At 50.5% G+C, this 25,115-nt stretch overlaps 8 protein-coding genes across 8 annotated transcripts; 4 read left to right on the top strand and 4 right to left on the bottom strand.

Moving 5' to 3' along the window:
- Window positions 1-107: 107 nt before the first annotated feature.
- Window positions 108-2,819, bottom strand: BO83DRAFT_418116 (TRAPP III-specific subunit 85 family protein). The gene is made up of 2 exons (XM_025534804.1): window positions 1,373-2,819; window positions 108-1,320 (listed from the first exon to the last, which is right to left on the bottom strand). Exons 1-2 carry the CDS (start codon window positions 2,442-2,444, stop codon window positions 173-175), a joined length of 2,220 nt encoding a protein of 739 aa, XP_025387008.1. The 5' UTR covers window positions 2,445-2,819; the 3' UTR covers window positions 108-172.
- A 559-nt stretch (window positions 2,820-3,378) lies between these two features.
- On the top strand, window positions 3,379-9,445 carry BO83DRAFT_399808 (tRNA adenylyltransferase; the record flags this gene model as incomplete). Its single annotated transcript, XM_025533353.1, has 7 exons — window positions 3,379-4,177; window positions 4,225-4,776; window positions 4,836-5,032; window positions 7,545-7,718; window positions 7,776-7,881; window positions 8,016-8,443; window positions 8,495-9,445. 7 exons carry the CDS (start codon window positions 3,379-3,381, stop codon window positions 9,443-9,445), a joined length of 3,207 nt encoding a protein of 1,068 aa, XP_025387007.1.
- A 570-nt stretch (window positions 9,446-10,015) lies between these two features.
- Window positions 10,016-11,156, top strand: BO83DRAFT_428176 (uncharacterized protein; the record flags this gene model as incomplete). The annotated part of the gene is made up of 3 exons (XM_025535396.1): window positions 10,016-10,127; window positions 10,190-10,397; window positions 10,865-11,156. 3 exons carry the CDS (start codon window positions 10,016-10,018, stop codon window positions 11,154-11,156), a joined length of 612 nt encoding a protein of 203 aa, XP_025387006.1.
- Window positions 11,157-11,470: 314 nt separating this feature from the next.
- On the bottom strand, window positions 11,471-12,772 carry BO83DRAFT_379403 (uncharacterized protein). Its single transcript, XM_025531501.1, has one exon. The coding sequence runs from the start codon at window positions 12,441-12,443 to the stop codon at window positions 11,523-11,525; it is 921 nt and encodes a 306-aa protein (XP_025387005.1). The 5' UTR covers window positions 12,444-12,772; the 3' UTR covers window positions 11,471-11,522.
- A 553-nt stretch (window positions 12,773-13,325) lies between these two features.
- Window positions 13,326-15,161, bottom strand: BO83DRAFT_399806 (uncharacterized protein; the record flags this gene model as incomplete). The annotated part of the gene is made up of 4 exons (XM_025533352.1): window positions 13,326-14,146; window positions 14,197-14,580; window positions 14,639-14,923; window positions 15,131-15,161. 4 exons carry the CDS (start codon window positions 15,159-15,161, stop codon window positions 13,326-13,328), a joined length of 1,521 nt encoding a protein of 506 aa, XP_025387004.1.
- Window positions 15,162-15,606: 445 nt separating this feature from the next.
- Window positions 15,607-17,026, top strand: BO83DRAFT_379400 (aminotransferase class IV). The gene has a single exon (XM_025531500.1). It carries the CDS (start codon window positions 15,799-15,801, stop codon window positions 16,783-16,785), a length of 987 nt encoding a protein of 328 aa, XP_025387003.1. The 5' UTR covers window positions 15,607-15,798; the 3' UTR covers window positions 16,786-17,026.
- A 2,988-nt stretch (window positions 17,027-20,014) lies between these two features.
- On the top strand, window positions 20,015-22,054 carry BO83DRAFT_399804 (Zn(II)2Cys6 transcription factor domain-containing protein; the record flags this gene model as incomplete). Its single annotated transcript, XM_025533351.1, has 5 exons — window positions 20,015-20,137; window positions 20,269-20,641; window positions 20,762-21,066; window positions 21,117-21,251; window positions 21,305-22,054. The coding sequence occupies 5 exons, from the start codon at window positions 20,015-20,017 to the stop codon at window positions 22,052-22,054; spliced, it is 1,686 nt and encodes a 561-aa protein (XP_025387002.1).
- A 1,406-nt stretch (window positions 22,055-23,460) lies between these two features.
- BO83DRAFT_315520 (uncharacterized protein) lies at window positions 23,461-24,760 on the bottom strand (the record flags this gene model as incomplete). Its single annotated transcript, XM_025527625.1, has 3 exons — window positions 23,461-23,664; window positions 23,716-24,388; window positions 24,471-24,760. The coding sequence occupies 3 exons, from the start codon at window positions 24,758-24,760 to the stop codon at window positions 23,461-23,463; spliced, it is 1,167 nt and encodes a 388-aa protein (XP_025387001.1).
- Window positions 24,761-25,115: the final 355 nt, after the last annotated feature.

The raw sequence follows: 25,115 nt of genomic DNA, 5'->3' as shown, positions 1-25,115 counted from the left end.
GTTAAGCGGTCTGAAAGGCGGTAAGGGTATACCCTACGAGGACTACGGACATGTTAGGAGTACAGAGATAGTGATAAATCCAATTTAAGCATAAACACGTAGAGAAACATTAATTGACACATGTCTATGATATTGTATAAACCTATGCGCCCGTCGCACCATAATTGCGTCCCTAAGCTCGTTCGAAGTCGTCATTGGCTGCATTGTCATCATCTCTCGTGCCTTGCGCCGGACCAAGACCGCCCGAATCCAGCGGATTCGAGATCAAAGATTTGCGATTCATGCGCCGGTCCAGCTTCTCGCTGGTTTCTTCCGTGCCCAGTGCTTCGGCAGTGGCTGCCTCGTCCCTTGTGTCTAGCCCTCGGGCTTCTAAGTACTCGACCTTGACGGCGTGTCTTAGGTTGTCAACGAACGTTTGCATCTCGGGCATTGGAAATCCCCCATCGCCATCCAATACATCTGCATATAGTCGCTCCGCCTCCTCGAGAGCAGCCGATGCTAGTGACGGTTTCCCCAGACGAAGCCACATATCGGCGGCAAATACACTCCACATTCCAGCCTTCCGACGTCGAGAGCCCCATTTCATTCCGCTCACCGGTGACCTCGCCGCATAGCATGCCGACACACGCTCGCTGAAAAGCCCCTGGCCGATGGATCCCACAAGCCCAAGGTCCATGGCCCGCATGGCCCATCGAGCGGCGCTTTCCACTGCCGAACCCCCACGAGACTTCAACAATTCCATGGCTAAAGTGAGGCAACGAAGTGCATTAGGTGTGTCTGAGCACCGTGTAAGATAGGAATAACATGCCGTGTCGAACATCTGATCGATTCCGTCGAGCTTCACCTTGGTCCCCATTGCGGCCGGATTGAGAAGCATGCTTACGGCGCACATCTCGTAGGCACCCGCATGGTACTTCCAAGCCTTGTCGTTCGCATAGTCCGACCGAAGAAGCTCATACGTGGATGCTGATAATTTCCAGTCGCGGAGCATGAACGCGAAGTCAGCCATTTTACGCAGAAGGGCTTCAGGCGTGTCTGGCCTATAGTAACCGTGAGCGACATCGTAGTTTCCGCTGGCTCCTCCCGATGTAAGGCTGGAACGAGAGCCAGTACCGAACCCCGCCCATCTCCGTGACATGGACATGAATCGGCCACTGATACCACGCCTACGGGAGGCCACCTGGTCATTCCAAACAGCGACTCGGTTTTCCATGAATGGTATGACGGACTGTGCAACTAGCTCTCGAATGAAGGCCTTGATTGCCATAATATCCGAGTCGAAAAGGTAAAGACCATTATTATCCAGGTCAACCAAGGGCTCTGTTGATCGTCAGTAAGTGCGGTATTGTAGATGCAGGGGTCCTAGTCATACCAGCTCCACCCGAAAGTCGCTCAGTAGGCGAGAGCCATTCGCATTCAGGAACTTGAACACTGTCATCATCGGTGACCACGCACTGATTGCTGCGCAGCCTCAACAAGTGGCAATGTAACCCGAAATGACGCTTCATTTGGTCGTACAGCTTGGTTGATTCGGCAATGTCATCCCGATCCTCGTCATGAATGAGCACGTAGTACCGGAGGTATTCAGAGTGACACCAATCTGGCAACCTCCTGGGCCCATTGCTCGTATCCGCATACAATTGTCTGAGAGTTTCAAGCGGGGCAGTATTGCGTGAGCTGATAGCAATGACGCTCGCCACTGGATGTCGAAATGTTTCATGTGGCGTGGCCGAGGATATCGATAGAAGGTGTCGAAGAAATACTTTGTATAAAGGGGATGTTGTAGGAAAATTCAAGAAATCTCTGGGGCGCATTGATCCGCCCAGCGGATCATCTGTCGTGCCCAATTGCTTCTCCAAGACCTCTTCCACCTGTGCCAGGGAGGGGTTTCGCCCTGAGCTCGAATTGGTAGGGGGCGGGCTGTTGCTGGCCAAGTTCACGAAGCGCACCCCGTAGTCTTCCCAGCCACGACTCGACCCCACGCTGTCCCTTATGACCAACTTTCCGGGCACATTCTCGCCGAAAGGGCGAATCAACTCCCAGAAACCACCAGCGAAGCCTTTCTGTCGTACCAACTCATCGGTGTCCGCTGATGCATAGACTCCAACCACCGGAGCGAACGAGCGTATGATTAGAGAACGAATTTCCTCCGCGCCATCGAAACGACCTTCTACCGGGGATCCCAGGGATGATCGGGCTAATTGTGGAGTCGACGATCGGAAAGAAAGAGCACGAGGCGATGCGGACCTAATCGGAAGTTCTGCGGTCGTGGCCGTCAGGGGCGGGGTCGGGGAGCGGATCCTCGAGTCTACCAGGTCTGCATCGAGGGCCGGTGATGAGTCGCGGCGCTGATTCGGATATCTCGACTTGGATGCGACACGTGGAACGCCGGGCGAGAACGACGGCGGAGGCTTGACCGGAGCCGCATCTCCGGGCGATGTCATGGACTCCGAGTGGCGTGAGATGCGCTGTTAACAAGAGTAGAAATGACCCTAGAGCCCATGGACCGGGTGGGGAGTGATCCCACGGAAGAGTGACGAAAAGAGGGAGTGATGTGGTGTGGTGAGGTTCGGAGCGAATTGTCAGGAGAAAGGGAATGGCGGGAGGAATCCGGGCAATGTTGTAGGGATGCGTTGAAGCCAAGTCACCGCGGGCGAATCCCAGAGCGCAAGTCGGGCGAACAGCTCCGTTAGGCTAATGCGTCCCTCGCGGCAGTTAATGTCGGGGGGTCAAAATGATGGTGAGGTACTCTTTTGACAACTGCTTTACAGAATATATATATATATTCTAGTGTCAATGAGGAAAGCAGACTGGCTTACCAGTGGACTGCCATCGAACGGAGAGCTGCGACAAGCTTCATTGTTAGGTTTAATAAACTGAGTTGTTGTTGACGGCTCGGAAGGCGGTGATGATCCTCCACTTGATCTGCCGGGCAATTCATTAATTGTTCAGGCGCTGCTGTTGATCCCCTCCACTCTCTCCCTACGATGCGCTCTGCTTGTAATCGGGAAACACAAGGCTGACCATCTCATGACTCAATAGAGTACATTCACTCGTCAGCCCATTTGACTCATCCTGGGATGGCTGCTACCCATGCTCAGAACATCCCTCTTCTCCTTGCCTTCCAAGCGCCGCCTACTCCGCCTGACCGTTCCTCTCTCTCCGCCAACTGATGCTTCCGCCGCAACTGGATTTCTTTTCCTTCGCAGAATCTCCCCGTTGATACCCCGTGCCTGTATAAATACCCTCCGGTCTACATCTGTACCGCACAGCTCTTCCATGAGCCGTCGGAGATCCTGCAGCCTCTCCCCTCAGCAAACAAACAAAAGACGGCGCATACTTGAAGCTGCCCCGCATCAGGGCGCTGCAGGAGACATTATGACTCAATCCGCGAATACCGTTCCCACCATTGAACTTACCGCTCTTGAATCAACATTAAAATCGCTCTTACTCGATGTCGCAGAATACATACACGAGAAAAATATTGCAGAAGGACGCCGGGACACAGAGCCTACGGTTCTGCGATTTACCGGAGGATGGGTGCGGGACAAGCTCCTAGGGGTGGGCAGCAACGATGTGGATGTCGGTATCAACAACATGACAGGGTATCAGTTTGGTTTGCTCCTCAAGGAGTATATGGACAGACCGGAAAACCTGGAGAAGTACCGACAGAAGCAGCCCAATGGAGAGTTGAAACATGCGATTGCTAGCCTACATAAAATCGAGGCGAACCCGGAGAAGTCCAAACACCTGGAGACAGTGACAACAAGGATATTCGGCTTGGACATTGATCTCGTAAATTTACGAAAGGAGACTTACTCGGAAGACAGTCGAAACCCGCAGATGGAATTTGGCACAGCCCAGGAAGATGCAATGCGCCGCGATGCGACGATCAATGCGCTTTTTTATAACCTGAACGAGTCCAAGGTTGAGGATTTGACTGAACGAGGTCTGGAGGACATGCAGAAGAGGATTATTCGTACCCCGATGGAACCCTACCAAACCTTTCAGGACGACCCATTGCGTGTGCTGCGCTTGATTCGCTTTGCTAGCCGACTGGGTTACAATATCGAAGAGGAGACTCAGGAGGCAATGCGAAATGACCTTATCGGGGAGGCTCTCAAGCTGAAGATCAGCAGAGAACGGGTGGGCAAGGAGCTAGAAAAGATGCTGCAAGGTTTGTAACATCCCAAGTCAGCATTGATGGTTGCTCACAGTTTCCAGGTCCTGATCCCCGCGGTGCACTGCAATTCATTGACCACCTTGGACTATACCCGACTATCTTTGCCAACCACCAGGATGATGCGCAAGCAGATACCTCGTCATGGGCACTTGCATACAATGCGCTGGGGAGGATCCTGAACCCCCATGATGACGACCCCATGATTACCAAAAATGTCCGTGATTTCCTCGTACGCGACAAACTTGAATCCTACTACGCGTGGATGATTGCAGCATTTGCTCCATGGTCAAGTGTGCCAACCCGCGTTGCGAGGGGACCCAAGGCGAAACCTCTCCCGGCCCGGACCGCGGAAGTAGCTCGAGACAGTTTGCGAGCTGATAACAAGACAATCGCCGTCATTGGCGATGCGGCACATAATTGGCAGGCCATTACCGACATCAAGAACGCTGTCCTCGAGGGACGCTTGGATGGAACTGCAGCAGAAGTGCGGCAGCAGGTCGGACTGCACATCCGCTCGTGGAAGAAGGACTGGAGGCTCTGTATACTTCTTTCTATACTTCAAGAAATTATGCGAGGCGGCGAGTTTACCAGCGGTAAGGATTTTCCCACGCCCATTGTCTATATAAGAAATTTGTTACTTATCAGATGGCAGTTCTGGAATCGTACGACCACTTCCTCTCCTACATCAAAGAGCAAGATCTACAGGATGTGTTCGAACTGAAGCCCCTCGCCAACGGCGGAGAGATTGTAAAAGCTCTTGGTTGCAAGACTGGTCCCTGGATGTCGAAAGCCTTGGATATGTCCATCAAATGGCAGCTGTTGCACCCGGAGGTTACCGAGAAGGAAAAGGTGCTAGAAGAGCTGTCCCTAAGAAAGGAAGAGCTAGGCATCTCTACATAGTAATAGAATTATCATGGCCGCTCTATGGGTCCGACGACTCTGTTGTTCATTCCCCTCAACAATACTCGGCTTTGTGGGAGGAGTCCGAGGTGAATCCTAGTTCGTCCCTGATTTCCTTTGGCGCCTCGAGCAACAATTGAAGCCAAGCCCTCGACTCACGTTTCCTCGGTCTGGTGTCTCAATCTCCTCATATGCCAACAGGTGTCATAAGTATGACGATCATGAACTGTCGCGAAATGGGCACATTCAATGTGCCAGATCGCACGGCAGTGCCTCACCCAATGTGAGTAAGGGTGATCGCTCAAGCAGGGAAGGGACACTCCTTTATCCATAGACCACATCAGTGCCAATGAATTGCACTCACGTTTTGGTCCACTAGGTAGCTAATGTAAGGGAAGTATATTATCATGTATCACATGGATGTCTGGCGACCGTACTGGGCGATACGAATCCAACCCATTCCGTATGCCTTACAATCCATTCCTTCTCCCTAGCTGCGTGGTAGAGTGGATATGAATACCTAGGATGCCTTGAGTGGCAAGTCAGAAATCCAGATATCTCGTGAGTTTTTTCTGGGTGGTTCGTATCCCATATGCTTGTGCATCCACTTCCTCAAGTCCGGCCACCCGGTATCGTCAGCAAGTATCGTTGAATCCGAGTGACAATGTTTCATGAAGACTGGGTCTAATCCCTGTTTGATGTACTCTGGATTGAAGAGTCGCACGAAAAGTCCCTTGCGTAGGGCTCGGAAATCTCCATGGGGTGAAGGGGATGTATTGTTTCCAAGGAGCAACCACCACAACCCGTCCTTCAGATTTGACATCCTCCTGACATATAGACTAGGCAACTGAAGACTTGGTTCTCGGACAGACGAATTGCACTAATTAATGTGCTGAATGCTGAAATAAGCAGTACATGCCGGATCTATCGAGTGCTGCCTTACCTTCTTCCGTTGTCCGTGGGAGGTTATGCACACCTGATAATCCTTCAAACACTCTAATGGTGCAGTATGGGGTAATACAACATGTGTAAGTCAAGGCGGATATGCATCTACAATAGCTCACATGAACATGAACCAACCTTCAAGAAATGGTGGCTGGCTGATGGTGATAATTCTCTCAGCTCAATCAAACCCACACATGACCTATGCAATAGGGATGATGACTGTGTTTTCAATTTGAGCATACAATGGACGACTACAAATACGTCTCTCAATCCCATATCTTTTGAACATCAAAGCCTCCCATTATTAACTCAATCATACACACCGTCGTTGCTATTCGTGCACAAAAAGGCAGATATGCGCTACCTCGGTCTTCTGTTTTATGTCGCCGCTTCGTTGGTGGGCGGCGTGTATGCCTTTGAGGATCCAACCCCAGCAGAGCCACTCAATTATGGATGTCCGCTCAATCCTTCACAGTGCCAGAAGAATGTAAGTACCCATTGCCCCCAAAGTACGATATCGCGTGGAATTGTATACTGAAGCATACCATAGTGCATAGAGACCGTCCACGCTAAGACTTGGACTTGTGATGGCAACCTGAAAACGTATGAGACAATCCTTCTATATTACTTTGACAGGTTGACACTTCACTGACTAAATGTCTAGTGTTTGCCACTGTATTGGCTCAGCAACGGCGGCTCCCGAAGCATTGTTCACCTGAGGGATCTCACTTGGTAGCCAAACAAAGCTACTTCATATCATCCATGTGCAGCGTCATGTGTCGATTTCATATTGATGGGGGAATGTAATGAGAGTTCCAATGCGTTAGGTCAAGGGGATTCTGCTGAAATGGCAGGTGACATACTGCTCTCAATTGCTTGTGTTTATGCCGTGTTACTCCATGATATACATATTCAGCAGATGTCTTAGCATCGTTCTGGATAGAATAAGATAGTCATTCGATGATTCCGATGATAAAACGTGCAAGTATCTACCTCATTTAATCTAGTAGAGCATCAGCTGTTTTGATTGCATCCTCATTTGGTCCTTAATTTCACTCTCCTGTCTATCACAATCAGGACAAGCTTTGTGACATAGCACTTCAGTGACCAATTTCCAAAGATTCTGAGCCGACCAGGTAAAGTTGGTGAAAGCCGGAAATATATACTACCTTTAACGAGTAATCGTTTTTGTTCTTCCTTCCTTTTTTTCTTTGACATGTGTATAGTACCAAAAAAAAAAAAAAAAAAAAAAAAAAAAAAACTGAAAATATCTTGGATAAAAACGGTAAAAATTTCTGATAGAGGAGAAAAAGAGCGAAAGAAACCGCTCCTTTAGTTCTACGTTGCAGCTGAACGATGTCTGGTTGGGTAATGTCAGGACCGTTTCTCGGTTCCCGTTTCTTACCGCTCGAGAAATTCGGTTGCCGACAACGATGGATCCCCGAGTCATCTGGCCCGAAGCTATGGCCTTCCTATAGACATCTTGACTGTCAGTTCAACAAACACGTTTCTGTAGATAGCGAGGTACATAGACGTGTCTATGGAAGAGTTTCAATCGGTGGCGCGTGAGTGCCTAGGTCGCGGTGATGCGCACATCCCAGACTCGCGGCTGGATAATGTCGTCGTCCCCGGAGAATTGGACTGTTTATGGGACATCATTTCAGCCCACGAGGACAAAGATGATACAACTGTATGATAAGCCATTTTGTTATCGCACTGAGGCAGCAATGCTAACTGTGCACTGCAGGTGTCTGAAGACTTGTATCTCGCTCGGGAGTTCCTGAGACTTCGGAACTCCAAAGATTTATCAGAGCCTGATGCCGCCGCAGCAAATCACATCTATGCCTGGGCGAGTAGGCATGCTCTTCCATCGGCAGTGTATGCGGAATCCATGGAAGAGCCCAGTGGTCAGTTGAGAGCTTACCCCTCTAACATATTTGAATCCGCTGACATAGCCCAGAAGAGAAGAACGCTCTTATGCATGAAGACAAGCTGAGATCATCACTCTCAATATCCGTGATTTCAGCCTTGGACTCTCTATATCCAGTGCATAACGCAGCAGACGTGCCAAACATCATCCTCGCACTGGCAAGCTTCACTTCCGAAGCAGACCCGTGGACAACAGCCGAGTCACACACGGCGTCCACTGCCATTCTTAAAAGGTTTCGCACAACATCCCCCCCGACAGCAGATGTATCCTTCTGGGTTGTCCTTGAAACCATCCTCAAGGACACAATTCGACCTCTCTTCACGAGAACAAGGAACCCCGCTATCACAGCAGCAGGTCGCAAGGACATGCACCCTATCCCTCTTCCCAGATTTGATACCAGCATCCTTGACCCTGAGTCGAAACCATGGCGATCATCAGACGTCTACGCGACGACCGTCTTTGCCTGGATCCTAAGACAATATCAGGTACATTCCCCCCTCAAAGTACCACATTTACTCGTCGCTAACAGCTTCCAGGCACCAGACGTCGGCCGTCTGGAATCCCACTTCCCCCTCCTCGTCCCACCAATCCTCGCCTTGATTGACGATGAAACCAACCCCAACAGAACAGACGGCTGCACGCTTCTCACCCATCTCCTGCAGCCCATCCAGCAAGCCAAATCCGACATTCTGAAGCGTACCAACCTTTCCTCTGTCTTCATCGATGCCATCAAACCATGTCTCCTCTCCCTACCTACTATAACCCCTGAACCCGACTCCATCCGTTTGCTAAGCACAGCCTATCCAACCCTCTTCTTACTCCTCAGAACCAGCTACTTACCCAAGGATAAACAGACCTACACCACTGAGCTAACGAAAGTCCTTCGCGAGAACCTCATCCCCTCCTTCCACCACATCAGCACCCTGACGCCTTCTAGCGGGACACAATCTACGCTGTCCTCGTTCCCGCACCCAAAATTGTCTACTCTTCTATTAGACAAGATACACGATAGTCTCTTCGATCTTGCCATTCACACAACAAAGTACCTACAGGAAGTCATCCCGCTTATCTACAGTACGCTGTCTAATCCCTTCGGGACGGCGTATCCACCTCTCTTATTGGCGGGGGTGGCTGTTACCAGAGCCGTGATTCTGAATGCACACCCGCGGATCTGGCGCTGGAGAGGGGAGATCCTGGGAGCCCTGGCGGCATGCTGGCTTAGCGTGGCTGACGAGGAGGCTGCGGAGCGAGGGAAAGAGGGTGAAAGGGAAGAGTTGATTAAACTAAAGTTGCAGCTGAAAGGCGTGGTCTATTTGCTGAGAATGGTTTTGCAGAATCCAGATGAGGAGATCGCCAAGGATGACAAGGTGATTGAAGCGAAGGAGGGATTTGCGAAGGAGGTAGAGGAGCTGGTTGGTGCTGATGAGGCATTGAGAGAATTGCTGCTTGGGGAGGTAGATGGGAAGGATGGAATGTATTTTGGTTAATACCCATGGGGACTTCTAACCAATTAATAGAGCACCAAATTGATTTTTTTCTCCACATCTACTGCTAATGCATAGTCTCTCCTAGTCAACACCGTGTCGAAGGCATAGATGCAATCACACATACAATCAAACAAGCCCCTGCTGAATACATACCCCCGGGGATGAGTTCTGTTATCGTCTCGGACTCGAATGCAAGTGTTATCCTATACATAACAGAGACTCGAGGCAAGCCACATATCCTCACCAGAATCTGCTATACCCAGCACGATTGATCTATTCTCTCAGCATGGAACCACTATCCCATTCCCATTCACTGCAGTCCCACTTACCACCACCAGCAAAGCAAAGCCCTACAACCAGCCCCGATGCTACTAGCAAGTAACACATTCCATACCATGATCAAGCCTCTTCCTTATCTTCCATCTCAAGACCCTCCCTTCTCCTCTCACCAACTCATCTCCAACTCAACTTGCCCCCTTCATCAACCTCTCCCCCTCACCAACCACCATTCTCTACTTCCCAACCGAAGTTACAATCCCAATGCAAGAACCACCACAACCAACCCCGATCATGTTCCGAATCTTCAACTACGCCCATACCCATCCCTCAACCTTACCACCATCTCATCACCGCACCCCCAGCCCAATCCCCTCCGTCCGCGTCGAAATCCCACCTTCAGAGCGTACGCCCCCCCTCCTCCTTAATCCACCCACCCCCCAACCAAAACACTACTAACCAACCCAGTCCTCCCAGGCCTAACCCACAACGACCTCCCCCTCCTGGGCCCACGACCCAGTTCCTCGATGCTAGAATACCACCAACTACCCATCCTCCGACACCTTGAATGGCGCACCGACGAGACCACCAACGAGCCACTCCGTCGACCACTGAAAGACGTTGTGTCTCTGACAGCGGCATTCGCACAGACACGCGGATGCGAGCCACCAGAGCCGTGCGTCCATTGCAGGGAGGGAAAGGGGGTCTGGAAGACGTGCGTGGTGGGGTTTGATACAAGGGAGGAAATGAGTACGCATGGTGCTTGTGCGGCGTGTCGGTTTAGTAGGAGGGGGTGTAGTTTTAGTAAGTTTTTCTGTTCTCAGGGAGGGGGAAAGGTGCTAATTGGGTGTGTGTGCTTGTGTGGTTAGATGTGCATACTGAGGAACCTGAGACACCGACGACGAGGGTGAAGGATGAATTTGGCGCCGAGGTTGGGCTTACGACTCCGTCGCCATCTGCTTCAAGGGGATATTCAGCTACTACTACTACTACTACTACTACTACTGCTGTTGCTGCTGTTGCTGCTGGTCGTGGTCGCGGTGGAGGTAGGGCTAGGGGAAGAGGAGGGCGCAGATTCATTCGCGAGAGAGAATATAACCTCAGACCGAGGGCTACTACTACTACTACTACTCCATCACCTAGTGGTAGTGACGTGGAATACTACATCAGTCGTGATGAAGAGCGGGATTTGGGTCCAATGATTATTAAATCTGAGAGGAATGATGTGCTCACATACTCGCCCGGTACTTCTCGTCTTGATGGAAGTATTCTTCCCTTTCCGTTGGGTCCGGAGACGATTGATGATCTGCCGTTTTTGAGACGCGCTGTTACGGAGATGGAGATGCATCTGGGGACGTTGAGGAGGAGGGTGAGGCAGTTGGAGGATAGGGAGAGGATGAGGGATAGTAGTATTAATCCGTGGGAGTTGGTGTGATTTCTTATATGGGGAGGGAGGGCTGGGATGTTGTTGTGGTACATGTTGTTGATGGGTTGGTGTTAGTGTTGGTGATGGGGACGGTGGTAGGGGGGGGGGGGGGGTATGGTGCATGGGTCGATAGGGACATATTTACTGCGTTGTGTTTAGCGGAGAATGACTTGCATGTTGAATATGAGGTGATAGTGTGTGATCATTTGTGGAAGTTAGCGTTCGATGGAGTGGGAGGGTTTTAAGCGAAAAGGCATACTTGATAGACGAGCACCAGTGAGTGTGAATGCAGTTTCTATAAAAAGTCAAATGCGAAGCATCTTCTCTGATCTAAGGCGGCCGTTCAATTCTATCATAATATATACAGACCGAAGTTTAAGACCCACGAGACGAAGTATACACCTTCTGAGGATACAGAAAGCCACCAGGGCCACCATCTACATGGTTCTCCATTCTCGGTCTCAATCCCTCCGACGACGAAGGCAGCATATCAAAACCCTGAGTACTCAATGACTCCTGGGTGTTGACCTTCTTGACAACATCCACCAGCCGTCCTAATATCGCGTACTCAAGCTTCAGCTTAATGCTATAAGCGACAGGCTTGAACATGACCTGCAAGGCATAGTAGCCCGCGTACTGAATACCGACGACGGCTATATCAAGTATCAATACCAGGATATTGATCCCGATTAGCTGCGCTAGAATACGACGATGTCGGTCTTCAGGACGAAGTCGTAACAGCTTCGCAGCTTCCCAGACATACAGACCGGAGAGAAGACCTTCTTGGAGACAGAAGCCGACGAGCTGGATCCGCTCCATGATGTTGTATCCGTGGTTGAAGAGTCTCCAGTGTGTGGAGACGGTTCCGTATAGGAGGACAGTGATGGGGATTTGGAGAAGGATATCATCCAGGATGATGAGACGGAGTAGATAGCGGAGGATTGTGGGGTCCTGGAGGACGAGATGGAGACGGGACCAGAGGACGAGAGAATGGCCGGTTATCATACCACACCAGCCGATCACGATAAGAGTGACGGAGCCGTAGGGCGAGATTTGGGGTCGGGAGAAGAGGAGGATATATCCTACACATTGCGGGACGATGCTTAAGGAGGCCACGAGGAGGGACCAGAAGTAGACGCTGCCTCGGCGCTTGAAGGTCGAGAGACAGAGGATGATGAGCTCGATGGCATTGTAGCAGGCGATGGCGGCAAAGGCCGTGAAGATTTGCACTTGGTGGGAGTCTCGGTATATGTCGGGGAGAAGGCGCCCTGAAGGGGTGTCGCGTTTGAGGAGCATGGGTGAGGGGGACACATGGTTGACAAAGATGGCATGGTGTAGTGAGGGGGAGGGAGGATAGTGGGAGATTTATTGAACGTCGACCAGGGTCGCCACGCTCAGGGTCCGAGGAGAAGAGGATCTGCGAGTGGATGCAAAGGACAATGGGGCCAACAAGGGCCGCTCAGGCCTCCGATTTGCTCCTCATGGGCAGGATGGCGCGAGTGGGAACAAATGCAGGGAGGGTGCGGATGCGGAGAGACTGAAGGGGATCGCTGGGTGAAGCACTATCAAGGGTATGAACGGCAGAAGATCGCCTCACCGGCATCAGGGGGTCCCTGAAAGCAAGGGCGTTATTAGCTCATGGATACGAGGTCTACGCATGGCCGAGCCTCTGACGGAGAAGTTAGCCGATCGACTATCGAAGTTTGTTGACAGCGACAAACCGGGGGAACACGCGGGAGGTCGATCATTTGCGGACAATAAACTAGCCCACTATAAGGTGGATCTTGGTTCAATAGTAGATCCATATCTTCACAAGCGGCCGGCCTGTCCTACATGATGTATTTCTTCAACAATTTTCTGGAAGCTTGTGCATTGACCACTTGGGCTGCTCGCCCCCAGGAGGCGAGAAGTGGCGCCCCATTGTGGAGCTGATATCTCACTCATCGATTTTGTCATGTAAAGTTGTGATTTGAGTTCATGGTAGATGCTACTTCCACCGGTGACTGTGAAGGTTCCCATTCTGTCACTGCGGAATCTAAACCATCTTTGGGAGTTCTGACTTATCATCTCAAGCCCCTATTCCGTAGCCCCGTGACATAGGTGCTCAATAGCTTTTCGCGAGGTGATGGGTATTATTGGATGACTCCATTGTCCAGACAAACAGACTAAAGTGGAACCTTACATATCAAAGGGCCATATGGATCTCAGTGTCTCTTCATCCTTCACAGGCTCATCTGGATCGTCAATCTCAGGATTAGTCAATACGGCCTGCAACATTCCATCAAACATCTCATGATGCGCTGCCTGCGCCGCCTCCCAATCACCCGTTGGCACCCAGCCATCAGTGGCTGTGTTGAGCAAGCCTGCCAGGTCATAACGCAGATTATGCGCTGCTTCAAAAAGCCTGTACTTCTTCTGATGATCTGCGAGTTCATGCGGTGGAGGGACTGGGTAAGGACATGGTCCTGCAAAGCCTAGCTTTTCCCAGTTTTGAGATGTGTTAATCAAGTTGTGGTGTAGTGCCGCAGCTCCATCCTTCCACGTCCTGTAGCTGTAGCGAAATGGTCGGAATAGATTCTGGTCCATCAATCTCGGCTTTGACAGCGTGGGTATAAGAAATTGGGTGCAGACATCAAATGCTCTAGTGCAGACCTCATTCTCCGTTGCAAAGTCGGGAATCTCATCCGCATACCAGAACGCCGGCTCAATGCTAGCGGCCTGCCAGTCAATAATAGCCGTTATCTCAGAAGGATCATCCTCTGAGACAAATATGTTCCTCTTGTGAAGATCTGGGTGAAACAATACTGGTGTCGCGCAGTCCTGTATCCGGGAGTCCTGAGACATGCATCTCATCAGGTCTCGCGCCTGAGCTAGAAGCATCTTGTGTGCTTCAACTGAGCCATGATACATAGGTCGTCGTTTCGTTTCCGAGTCCACAGCCGGAAGCCTCGATAGACCAGCATCAATAAGGCCATCGCAGTATTCATAAAGGTCGTTCCCTAGCCGTGGTTTAGCCAGTACTGAAGCCGCGGGGGTTGATTTTGATAACCCACAGGCCCCCGGTTGGGTTTTGTATCATGTGAAGCTTGACCTCTTCCAACGTCACGATTCCAGTATCTGGTTCCACAATGTGGTCCAATACAGTATTCTCCGTCAAGCACATGCCTGTTGTCGGGGCTTACGGGACTGTGTATAGGATACAGACTCCCAAAGCACGGAAACTGTAGGTCAACCACTTCTTTAAGCTTCCGGTAGATCGCGTCTATACACTTGATACGTTTCTTATCATCCATTTCATGCCACCTCTTGTGCAACTGAACACCAGTTGCATGCTCCATGATGATGTATTCGCTGCCAATGGGATTATCGATGCTCGTGGCATCGTTGCTCCAGTCGAGTATCTTGGGTATAGGAACGGTAGTATTGGCTTGCACTGAAAAGCAGAGTGCACAATAAGCCAGTGAAGCGAAAGGATGATGAGAGGAACTTACGATATTCGATCGTTGCGATCTCAGAACTGGTAGTCAGCTGTGCCGGGCCAGCCAGCGAAAAGGGAAGCCTTGCGACCACTCGTTTATCGTCGTCCAGTTCAAAAATGAAGACCCGGTTGAAACCGCCTTCCAATTTTTGGCATTTTGTGATCGTACTTGCACCTGGCGATAGGGTAAGGACTTTGCGACGGAGGGCATCAAAATCGAATTGAATATAGCGAGAGGCTCGCTCCTCCTCGTCATTGCGAAGCCAGCGCCCACTAGTGTAATTATGTGGATCGAGATCTAGGTGTACACCGTTGCGATCATTATTATGATCTGTTGGTGTCGAGTGACCGTGAGACATCGGTGTATGATACATCCGCAAATCTCCCCGGGCTTTCCTCGTAGCCGTTGAGTGCCGATAGCATGCCTTGTCCACCACGCGGAATGTGTGTCTTCTAACGAGCCCTGTTGTTGTCGAAAGGAAGAAAGGGGGTAGTCGGCGCGTACCATGAGCCAATCTGAACGATTGCTGCATCATATTCCAGAAGATACAAGTTGGAATGAGAAGCAGAGGGAACTAGGGAAGGAGAAAGGAACGCTCTTATCCTCCGGAGCCTTTTAGTCATATGTCTATATGGGAAACCGATCGAAGGGGCGGATGAAGATGTTTGTCTGGCATTCGTTGGCTCCCTAGCAATAGACAGTGGACTTTGGTGATATAAGATATAGAAGACTCTTTTAACAAGGAGTATGCGTTATAATAATCCTTGAACCTCGTAACATTCTAGCCGCAGGGGTCATAGTCCACATCATTATAGGACCGGGAAATATGCGTATGCAAAGGAACCGAGGAGTAGTGAGTGACAGCAGTCCAACGGTCCCGAGCTCCCGGGATGACAGTCCCCGCTCGATGGGAGCCTTGTTCGAGCGCCCGGTAGGCAATAATACTTGCTTTGCTCCTTATCGGTGTCCCGCCGACAGGTTTATGCACCCTGATAGGCACACTTCTCCGAGCTGACTTAACGTGGTAGCCTTGGAGACACGTAAGTATCGACTCCATCCTTCTTAGCCACCTTGCGTCCCCCCCTGGGGTGTCCCTCACTTCTCGGCCATCATCAAGGCGTAACCCGACCTGTAATTCTACTATCGGTCCTTATACCTCAGTCTACAGCATCATGGCATCCATGAACCAAGTTATTACTGGATATGCCGCTCGTCGAGCGAAACTAGAAGCCAGTCAAAATCCCTACGCCAAGGGCATCGCCTGGGTTGAAGGACAACTCGTTCCCCTCAGGGAGGCCCGCATCCCCCTAATCGACCAAGGCTTTCTGCGCAGTGATTTGACCTACGATGTCATCGCCGTCTGGGACGGCCGGTTCTTTCGCCTAGACGACCACCTCTCTCGACTTGAATTGGCCTGCGTGAAGTCGCGTCTCAAGTTGCCTATATCCCGCGATGAAGTGAAGAAAACCCTGGGTAGGATGGTCGCTCAAAGCGGTATACGGGACGCATATGTGGCTCTGATTGTGACGCGGGGACTGCAGAGCGTTCGCGGTGTCAAGCCGGAGGATTTGGTAAACAACCTGTACATGTTTGTGCAACCCTATGTCTGGGTCATGGATCCAGAGGTCCAACGGATCGGTGGAAGTGCTGTTATTACGCGAACTGTTCGTAGGGTGCCCCCAGGGGCTATCGACCCTACCGTGAAGAACTTACAATGGGGTGACTTGACTCGAGGTATGCTCGAGGCGGCAGATCGAGGTTCCATGTACCCGTTCTTGACGGACGGAGATGGCCATCTCACGGAGGGATCCGGTTATAATATTGTTCTGATCAAGGACGGTGCGATTCATACGCCTGATCGCGGTGTGCTACATGGTGTCACCAGGACAAGTGTCATTGATGCCGCACGAGCTTGTGGGATCCAAGTTCACCTCGAGGCTGTGCCGGTCGAGTTGGCGTATCAGTGTGATGAAATTTTCATGTGCACGACAGCGGGTGGAATCATGCCCATCACAGAGTTGGATGGGAAGCCTGTGAATCGGGGGCAGATTGGTCCGGTCACGAAGAAGATCTGGGACGGGTATTGGGCTATGCATTATGACCCAGCCTACAGCTTCGCAGTCAGATATGATGATGAAGGATCAAAGGCCAAGCTGTGATTGTAGGGAAGTGACGATGGCTGTGATTCAGATGTTGCATGCCCCGTAGCGTGGTGGACAATCTGGCGCCCTTCTTTGGAGGACTTGTGAGTCCCTGTCAAGTGTTGGCCTCCGAGTGTCTACCGTAGATAGTATATGCACTCCTGGGATGATTGTAGCCTCCCTAGATTACCAAATATTTTCACTGCCCGGGATCTGAAGAGATTTCCTAAGAAATAATGACAATGATAGAGACATTCAAGCCAGCTGTAGATCAGTAGCATTACTTATTTCTAGACTAGATAAAGTAACTCTATACAGGACTAATTTGAAGATTTTAGGATCAGTATAAACATAAGAATTTTGATATCTGAATTATAGAGGGCCTTACTGGAGTAGATTGATATCGACTCTTTAAATAGCCGAATGGACAAGATTGAAGACGGCAGCATCACTCTGCTGGCACCCAATGAGCATGACCTCAGGGTCGTTGACTCGATATACTTGCTATGGCGACTCATGTGGGAGCAAGATGACTGAAACAATCAGAGCACATTCAGATGGAAGGTAATGATGATAAGCAAGCAATTCCAAAGAAGGCCTGGTGGGTCGTCCAGACTGAATATGGTCGGGTAAGTGGAGGAAACGAATCGGTAGTAACCGGGGTAGATGACGAAGTTCGAAAGAGCTCAGGATATTTCTTTGTTTGTCGACAAGGGTGTGTTTAGCCAGCTGCTCGGTTGCGATCATGCCATCCCCGGATTAGTGCTATTTTCCTTGCCAGGATCTCTTTTCCTACTCCCTCCCAATTCCCCCTTGGGTACTTTAGTTTTGACAAGTATAAATAAGGGGAAAAGCGGAAAGTAGGTAGTAGGTAGTTCTGATGTCATGGAGATGGCTAGACATGAATGTCGACACGAATCTTACTTCCTGGCGTCTTTACCATTCCAGCATGGAAGGCTCAGAGATGACAGGTTTGACCGTTGAAAGCCTCTAGGGAGCGCCCTGGTGCCTCGCAAAATATCGAGTTTATACGGTCTCATAGTATAAAGTACTATGAGAGGTAAACTGTATATTATTCAACTATTACTTCCAATGTTTCTTGGCAATGAGACCGTCGGCCGGTAGCAGGATGTATCTGTCATCAACAGAAATTTCGCTCTGAACCTCTCCTTGAAAGAGAATGGAATTGGAGTTACTGTACTCGTATCTCGTTAGTTCTGACTGTCCTCTTTGCCATTGTCCGTAGATGGGCAGGATCGGTGATCAGAAGGGCATGAGGGACAACCGCAGTATGGAGATATCGCAATACGATCTCGAGTCTGGTATACCACTCTGACTACGTCAGAATATAGAGATCACGAATTCGCTATTGGCTGTCTTTTCCGTTACTGAATGCTGCGCGCGTCATATTCCGGATGGCGGAGACGGAGAGAGTAGAAAAGGAGGAAAAGGAGGAATTGGAAAGAGACGGCGAGAGCAGGTGACTTCAATTATCTCATCCTCGCCTCTTTTCCGCTCCGTCAACCCATCTGCCTCTCGACTCCTTTCCCGATCATATCATCCTATGCATGCATTAGAAATGGTTTCATTCCTTTGTCGAAGACATCCATCGACAGGGATGAAAAAAGTCCGAAATTGCTGGCTATTCCGGCCGAAGGAAACCACGAATCAACATCGGGAAAAGACTATAAGCGAGATGTTATAGTGCGCGCTTTTTCTCTCCCTGCCAATATCCCGTGGAAGGGAAAGGGAAATGCTGGACGGTCTGTCATAAGCAAGAAAAACGTTTCCCATGACGATCGAATGCGTGAAGAGTTCAAGAACCTCTGCAAGGAGAGACATCACTAGTTACAGTGTGTTAGTTGTCTGGTTCATACCCTTGCTGTCTTGGTGATTATCTGGTCCGCCTTTTTCTTTGCTTCTTTTTTTTGTTCCGCTTCTTCGTGGTGCCTTTTTTCTTTTTCTCTTCGCGCAAGACATACATAAGCGCGGCACTAGGACTAACGTTAGTCTGCGTGGCCAAAGGCGCTGGATTGCTTGCTGACAGGGTTTCTGTCGCTTCTCAGTCTTGCCTCTGCGAAGCTCTACGCCATTTGTTGATGAACCGGCTTAAACGCATCAGATGGAAATATTATAGAGTCGTCCAGCAGGGATACTGGGCAACTCTCCTACCCCATAGTATTGCATTTGCGACTGACCATGCAGCTGCTGTCCATCTCCAACCCCCGATCGCACCAACCGGAAAGCGAAGCATCACCACCGCTTTTCGAGCCTGTCGCACGACGCTAAAACCGCCGATCCCTGCAAGATCCCCCAACTGCCTGAGAGGGGGTTGTCTTCCCTCGCCCCTTTAGGTCCCCCCAATGGCTCCCGCCTCAACGAGCCTGCATTTGCTTTAGCCATATCACACAAGCCTAGGCAGCCAGGACACGTCTGGAGCCTTCTGCCCGGTACATTGCTGTGTACCGAAATACCGAGGAGCGTGGCGGGAGACATTGGTTGCTCAATTGATTACTCGCGCGCGGTACGGAGTAGATTATTTTCTTTCTGTTTTGGATGGGGTGATAGGTCACAAGGAAATTCTGGTGCAACGTCCGTTATCGCATCATCATCCGTTTGGTCTGGTTGTTGTCGACCTCCACCATAGCCCCCTGCACCAATAGTGGAGAGCGGGAACATAAGGACCAGGAAAGAGCCAGGAGAACCAAACCCCGGCGGGCGTTCAGCTGAGTGAGAGAGGCACGGAAGGACGGAGTGCGCCTCTGCCTTATCCGCGCGGTCACAAATAAAAGGCGGGCAGCCGACAGGACCCTAGCATGAAATCTGACAGGCCGGCATTTAATTAGCGTTCAAGAAGCCACGGTCTAGGATCATTCGGAACCAAGACAGGTCGGAATTAAGGTGCACAAGAGTCGCCCGCGCAAGCGATGGTCTCTGAACATCGTCCTTCTCCTGGTGTAAGCCACCACTCGAGTGTGCCTCTATAATCCTTACTAGCCGGAGCTACGAGTCAAATCCAGAGACCCCCAAGTTTGAATGAGTGTCACATAGGCTTTGTTCGCCCACCAACAACTTAGCAACCTGCTTCCTGTTCCTGTTCGCATAAGTATCACTCTTTCTGCCTGACAGCGACACGTTCAGTGTTCCAGGGCCAAGTGACGATTTCCCTTCCCCGCCCCATCAGACCACACCATTCAGTAGCCCGCTATATTCTGGATGACGCTGAACAGAAGCGCGAGTAAACGAGATGTCTTCTGGGGATGGCGCCAGAAACAATCCACCTGAGGCTTCGGGAGCTGCCAAAGCGGGCTCTCGAAAGAAGATCCGACCCACATACTCATGCTTGAACTGCCACAAACGCAAAGTCAAGGTATGGTTGTCTTTGAAATCAATACCCATTGTTCGCGGCGCGTGCTCTGGGGGCTGGGGGCCGTTTTAAATGCCGAGCAGGTCTCACCATCGTGGTGTCGTGCCCTCCCTGACTAACGCGCGACTTGACAGTGCGACCGAGTAAAGCCGTGCGGTGCCTGCTGCCTCCGCGGTACACCGTCCGAGTGCGAATACGGCACCAGCAAGCGGGACCGCCATTATATTCAGCAGTCGGCTTTAATCGAGAACCTTCTTCGGTCCTGTGAGAATCTGAAACAGCAGCTTGCCGAAGCTCGCCAACTCGCCAACCTTCCCGCCATAAAGGATGAAGACGGATCGCTACCGAGCAGCCAGGCGCTCTACTCCATCAAGGAGTCGGACAACTCGGTTGACGATGGAGACGACTCATTGGACGAATTAGACCTTTCTTCCAAGGCTGCAGACAATCAGTCTTTGGCCTCACCCAACGCAGTAGTGCTGGAGGAGCAACGTACACGTAAAGAAAGTACGTGGTTATCATACCCTCCCCGACCTTTGCATATCCCTTTCGCTCACCAGGGTCCAGGTCGTTCCTCCTCTCCACCGTTGTTGAAAGAGAAAGTCATCCTTACTGATCCCAATTTAGCTAACGCATTAATTGAATTTTATGTTGAACGCTTGGTCACTGATTTCAGTCCCCCCCATGTCAGCGGCACCATTGCGTTACGTGAAGCTCGGTCCTTGCGAGTCTTTTCTCCGATTCTGTGCAGTGCATTTGAAGCAGCATCTCTCACATTCGCTGGCCGGCGCGATGGAAACCGCTCAGTCGAGGTAGCTGGACACTCGCGTTACCTCAGAGTCTTGCGCTCCCTTCAACATGCTTTGTATGACCCTCATCAGGGCAAGTCGACCGAGGTCCTTGTCGTCGTTCTCCTAGCTACTATCATAGAAGTGAGCACTGGTTGTTGCTTTGCGCGATTCCTTCGCTAATTTCGGAATAGGCCTTCAAGCAAACATCAAAAGACTCACTTCTCAAACATCAGCTGGGTGGTTTGGAACTTCTACGGACTCGAACACCATATCGACATCGACATGGCATTGAGCGCTCTTTGTATGTTGACCTTCGGATGTATTGGGTAAGATAAGCCATCATCATTATGTCTAGAGTCGAATCTAACAAACTGGCCAGGTCACGGCAGCCTTGGTACATCGGAAGCCTACTTTCCTTGCGGAAAAAGATTGGTTAACAGTCCCATGGCCTGGGGACGGCCCGGCCAAGGACATCCTCCAACGCCTGCTGGATGTTGCAGTGCATATCCCCGGATATCTTGCCCAAGTTGACGAGTTCTCGGCGCTACTGAAAGGGGGGAACAAGCCCCCATCAGAGCTAGTCAACATGCAGAGTGCCATTTGGGAACGGGCCACCGAACTTCAGGGTCTTCTCCAAGTATGGAAGAACATGTATGCCGATACATATCCGTCAGGCGGGCCATGGGAGGAAAGTCCAAGCGAAGCAGACCCAACCGACGACTTCCCCAAATTCAGGTGCCGCAACCCCAGCACAATGCAAGTAATAGTGGGACAAAATATAATGTACCCAGACCTGCTTCTAGCGACATCAATGAGTTTCTACTGGGCCTTGGGCCTGATCATCTCCACCACCGACCCAGGACTCGTCAGCGTCCTCGGACTTCAGGAACGATATCAGTACGCGTGCAACATTTGCCGCAGCATGAAATACTACACCCAGAATATCCCGGGCTGTCTGATCTCACGAGTTATGTTCATTCTCCGCACTGCCTTTGATAACTTCGCCGACGGCATGGTTGAGAAGGAATCGATGGCGGAAATATTCACCTATATCGGTCGGAAATTCGAGCTCCCTGTGTTTTCCAACAAATGCACATCCTCTTCAGTGAAGGGTGAAGGAAATCCATGATTTATTTATTAATACTTTCACATACATCCACCTCTCCCTGCATTTCTACCCTGATCCTATCCTTTCGAGCGGATATTCCCATCTCTGATATTGCGAGGAGGCTTTACGATTGTCATGACCATTGCTACGTGTGATTACATGATCAACACTTCATTTATTCTCATACATAGGCGTTATGGCTGGATGCAGGAGCTGGATGTCAAGTTATTTGCGAGCGTATCTTTCAAAGCAAGCAGTCGCCTAGATATCATTCAATGTTACTTATTTCAATTACTAGCACTGAGAAAAAGAGGTATCCTAGTATGCAATTCACTATACCAAGTTGTCTCATACGTTTTCCTATGATGCAATGACAGTACTATCTATATACTAGTATTCAAGAAGAAATAATTTTCATTCTTTTTTACCCTTTTTCAATAATATGTAGTAGTATACATTTTATTTTTGGATCCTCTTGAGTTGTTCACTGCCTCCGCATTTCCTTCAGAATATATAACTACAACATCGCACAGCGATGTGCGGACTACTAACAACAACAATTTGATCTGTGAATTGAGTCTAGCATAATATGAATCAAGACATCAGCACAGGAAAATAAAATAAAAAAAAAAAAAAAGAAGAAAAAAACCAATAGCAAATTACTACATCGTACAGAGCGTCTCAAGAGACAGAGACATCATCAATCATCATCATCATCATCATCATCATTAATATACTATTTCCACATAACGTCATACTAATTTACTAGCTCTTCTAATACGCTTATACTTTTCGAATACATTCATTTAGTCCATTTCACCGGTCCCCAAAGCAGTCAATCCTCTCCCCCAATAATCGCAAAGGAACCTCTCATCATACACCTGGGCTCTGTAAGATGATAGGGTCTAACAACGGAGAAGACCTGTCCACCATGCAGGAGAAGGATGTAGAACGAAGAAGGCCAACAGACAGCGCAGGGCAGCCCACATTATTGTCCTGTCTATGTGGGCCAGCTTACATAGGGGAAGAGGGGGTCTGAGCGGACGATAGTCATCATTCAATAAGGCAAACGAAACAGATCACATGTCGGGGGAAGGGACGCGATGTGGTCTGGGTCTGGAATTGCATTTTTCTCTCGCTCACATGACGATGCATGTAGCACGGATCTTGGCTCTCTTGAGAGTTTTTTTGGGAGGGGGTGGTGTGATTGGTTGACCACAAGCCCAGTCAGTCGCTGAGAAAAGGAAGCCCCGTTGGCAATTTGTATTCTCTTCGAGCCAAAGAGTGTGCGTGTGAGTGTGCATGGACACAGCATCAGCCAACGAGCACCTTTCTCAAGGTTACGCAGAGCGTCAGCACGCAGGACTCAGTGACTGGAATCAGGGAGAGAGGGAGGAGGGTGGGTTTATTGATTGCTGGGCTGCACACTAAGGGGTATCGCGTCCCCTCTGGGAGATTGTTTTGCTTGGAGCTAGGGCAATGATTGGCGCAACGTCCGTGAATTTCTCCGGCGCCGCTGCGACCGGCGCAATGGTCGGGTGGACGAATCGGGCGGCCCGGTCGGTGGTGGCCCGCAATCTAGTGGCTGGGTGCAGTGCAGATGCTGCGGTGCTCCGCAGGTGCGTAGTCGACTGTGTTCTGTGTCATTCGGCTCATACTGCTGTGGAGGATAGACCGGTAACCGTCGGGATTGAGATGAATGCATTCCGTGCGAAGAGATAGTCTCCGGTGTCCTGCGTCATCTGGTGGTTGCTATGGCTGTTGGGCTCAGGCTTGCGCGCGGTGGGTGGTGCTCGGATGGTGAATCCACCTTCGGGGTCCACGGGGAGCCAGTTGGCTGTGAAACGGGTACTTCCATCCGGCATTTCCAGCGGGGTAAGCCCATTTCCCTCCAAGTCCATGGTGAAGCTAATTTCCCTGGACTGGCTTTTGCTATTTCCTTGTGAGTTGCTGAGAGTGGGCAGTGGGTCCTCAAACGAAGGTTGAATCAGTCCATCGTCGAGCGCGTGATGCAGTGAGACCGAGTCGGGGAAGCCAATATCGGATAGTCCATAGAATTGGACCAGCTCGCCTTGATTGTATTCCCGGTCCCATTCCCCCTCACTGCCACTGTATGACTGTTGGCTCATTCCCGGTGAGCTGCAGGGGTCATCGAGAAGGGGCGACTGGACCAAGTGCGATCGCGAGCTGGGGCTGTCGTGTGATGCTCGCGGAGAAGGTGTACTTGCGGGAATATTCATGTAGAGCGCGCGTTCAGTAGCTAATTGGGATGCCGAACGGAGCAAATCGTCTAGAGAAAAATCGGCGGTGGTGGGCTTGGTATCGGGGGCGGTGTTGAACGACGATTCTCCGAATCTAGTGCAGCAGCCATTGTCAGCTGGAAGGTCCTGGAAACCTTTAATCATGCCATGGCTATGGCGCACACTGGAGGACACACATTGAAGATATTTTGTCCGCCAATTGAGGTACATTCAGAGCATTAGCAACACCCATCGGTTGCGAGGGATGGTAGAGGCCCGAGCCCGTCTCGCCTGTTGCGAAGTCGAATTCTGAGCAAAGCTCCGGGCTCAGCAATTGCGACGATGACAGATCAAATCCGTTGAGACTCAGATGGCTTCCGTATAACTCCTCATCCGTGAAGTTAGAGTCCAGGCCGAGCATCTGAGTGTCGGACGGGCCCATAGAAGTCCATTTCTCGAATTCTTGAGGATGGCTCGTATGCAGCATTGTGGCGAGGTCTTGCGTGGTGGTTCAGCTAGTCGAGCGATAGAAATTGTAATGTTATACTGATTTTCTCAGATCATAGAAGGCACTACAGCATAGCATTTAATGATGAGGAGTGCTGCCTCTGGAGACTTTGTACGGTTGATTGAATTATGGCATGCGCAACGAAGGCCTCGTCGAGAAGCCGCGCACGACGGCGATTGATGTTTATAAGACATACTCCGCAGGTCAATGCAGCAGAGGGGCGTGCTAAATGAATCTTGAAATTGAGTTCGTCATTGTCACTGTTGCTTGAGAAAGTGGGTGACCACGGCCGCAACGGGGTCGGTAAAATACAAACTGGAGCAATCGGACATTG

Source organism: Aspergillus eucalypticola, assembly GCF_003184535.1.
Source record: "Aspergillus eucalypticola CBS 122712 chromosome Unknown BO83scaffold_16, whole genome shotgun sequence".
In the NCBI taxonomy this organism is placed as follows: Eukaryota; Fungi; Ascomycota; class Eurotiomycetes; order Eurotiales; family Aspergillaceae; genus Aspergillus; species Aspergillus eucalypticola.
The sequence above is the reverse complement of the archived record's forward strand: the minus strand, read 5'-3'. Positions and strand labels throughout refer to the sequence as shown.

What these genes read in the sequence shown, in the direction of transcription:
- BO83DRAFT_418116 (XM_025534804.1), bottom strand. Translation starts at nt 2,444, where the DNA reads ATGACATCGCCCGGAGATGCGGCTCCGGTCAAGCCTCCGCCGTCGTTC. An exon ending in GCGACTTTCGGGTGGAGCTG is followed by an intron (nt 1,321 to 1,372) that starts GTATGACTAGGA and finishes GACGATCAACAG; the next exon opens with AGCCCTTGGTTGACCTGGAT.
- BO83DRAFT_379400 (XM_025531500.1), top strand. Translation starts at nt 15,799, where the DNA reads ATGGCATCCATGAACCAAGTTATTACTGGATATGCCGCTCGTCGAGCG.
- BO83DRAFT_379403 (XM_025531501.1), bottom strand. Translation starts at nt 12,443, where the DNA reads ATGCTCCTCAAACGCGACACCCCTTCAGGGCGCCTTCTCCCCGACATA.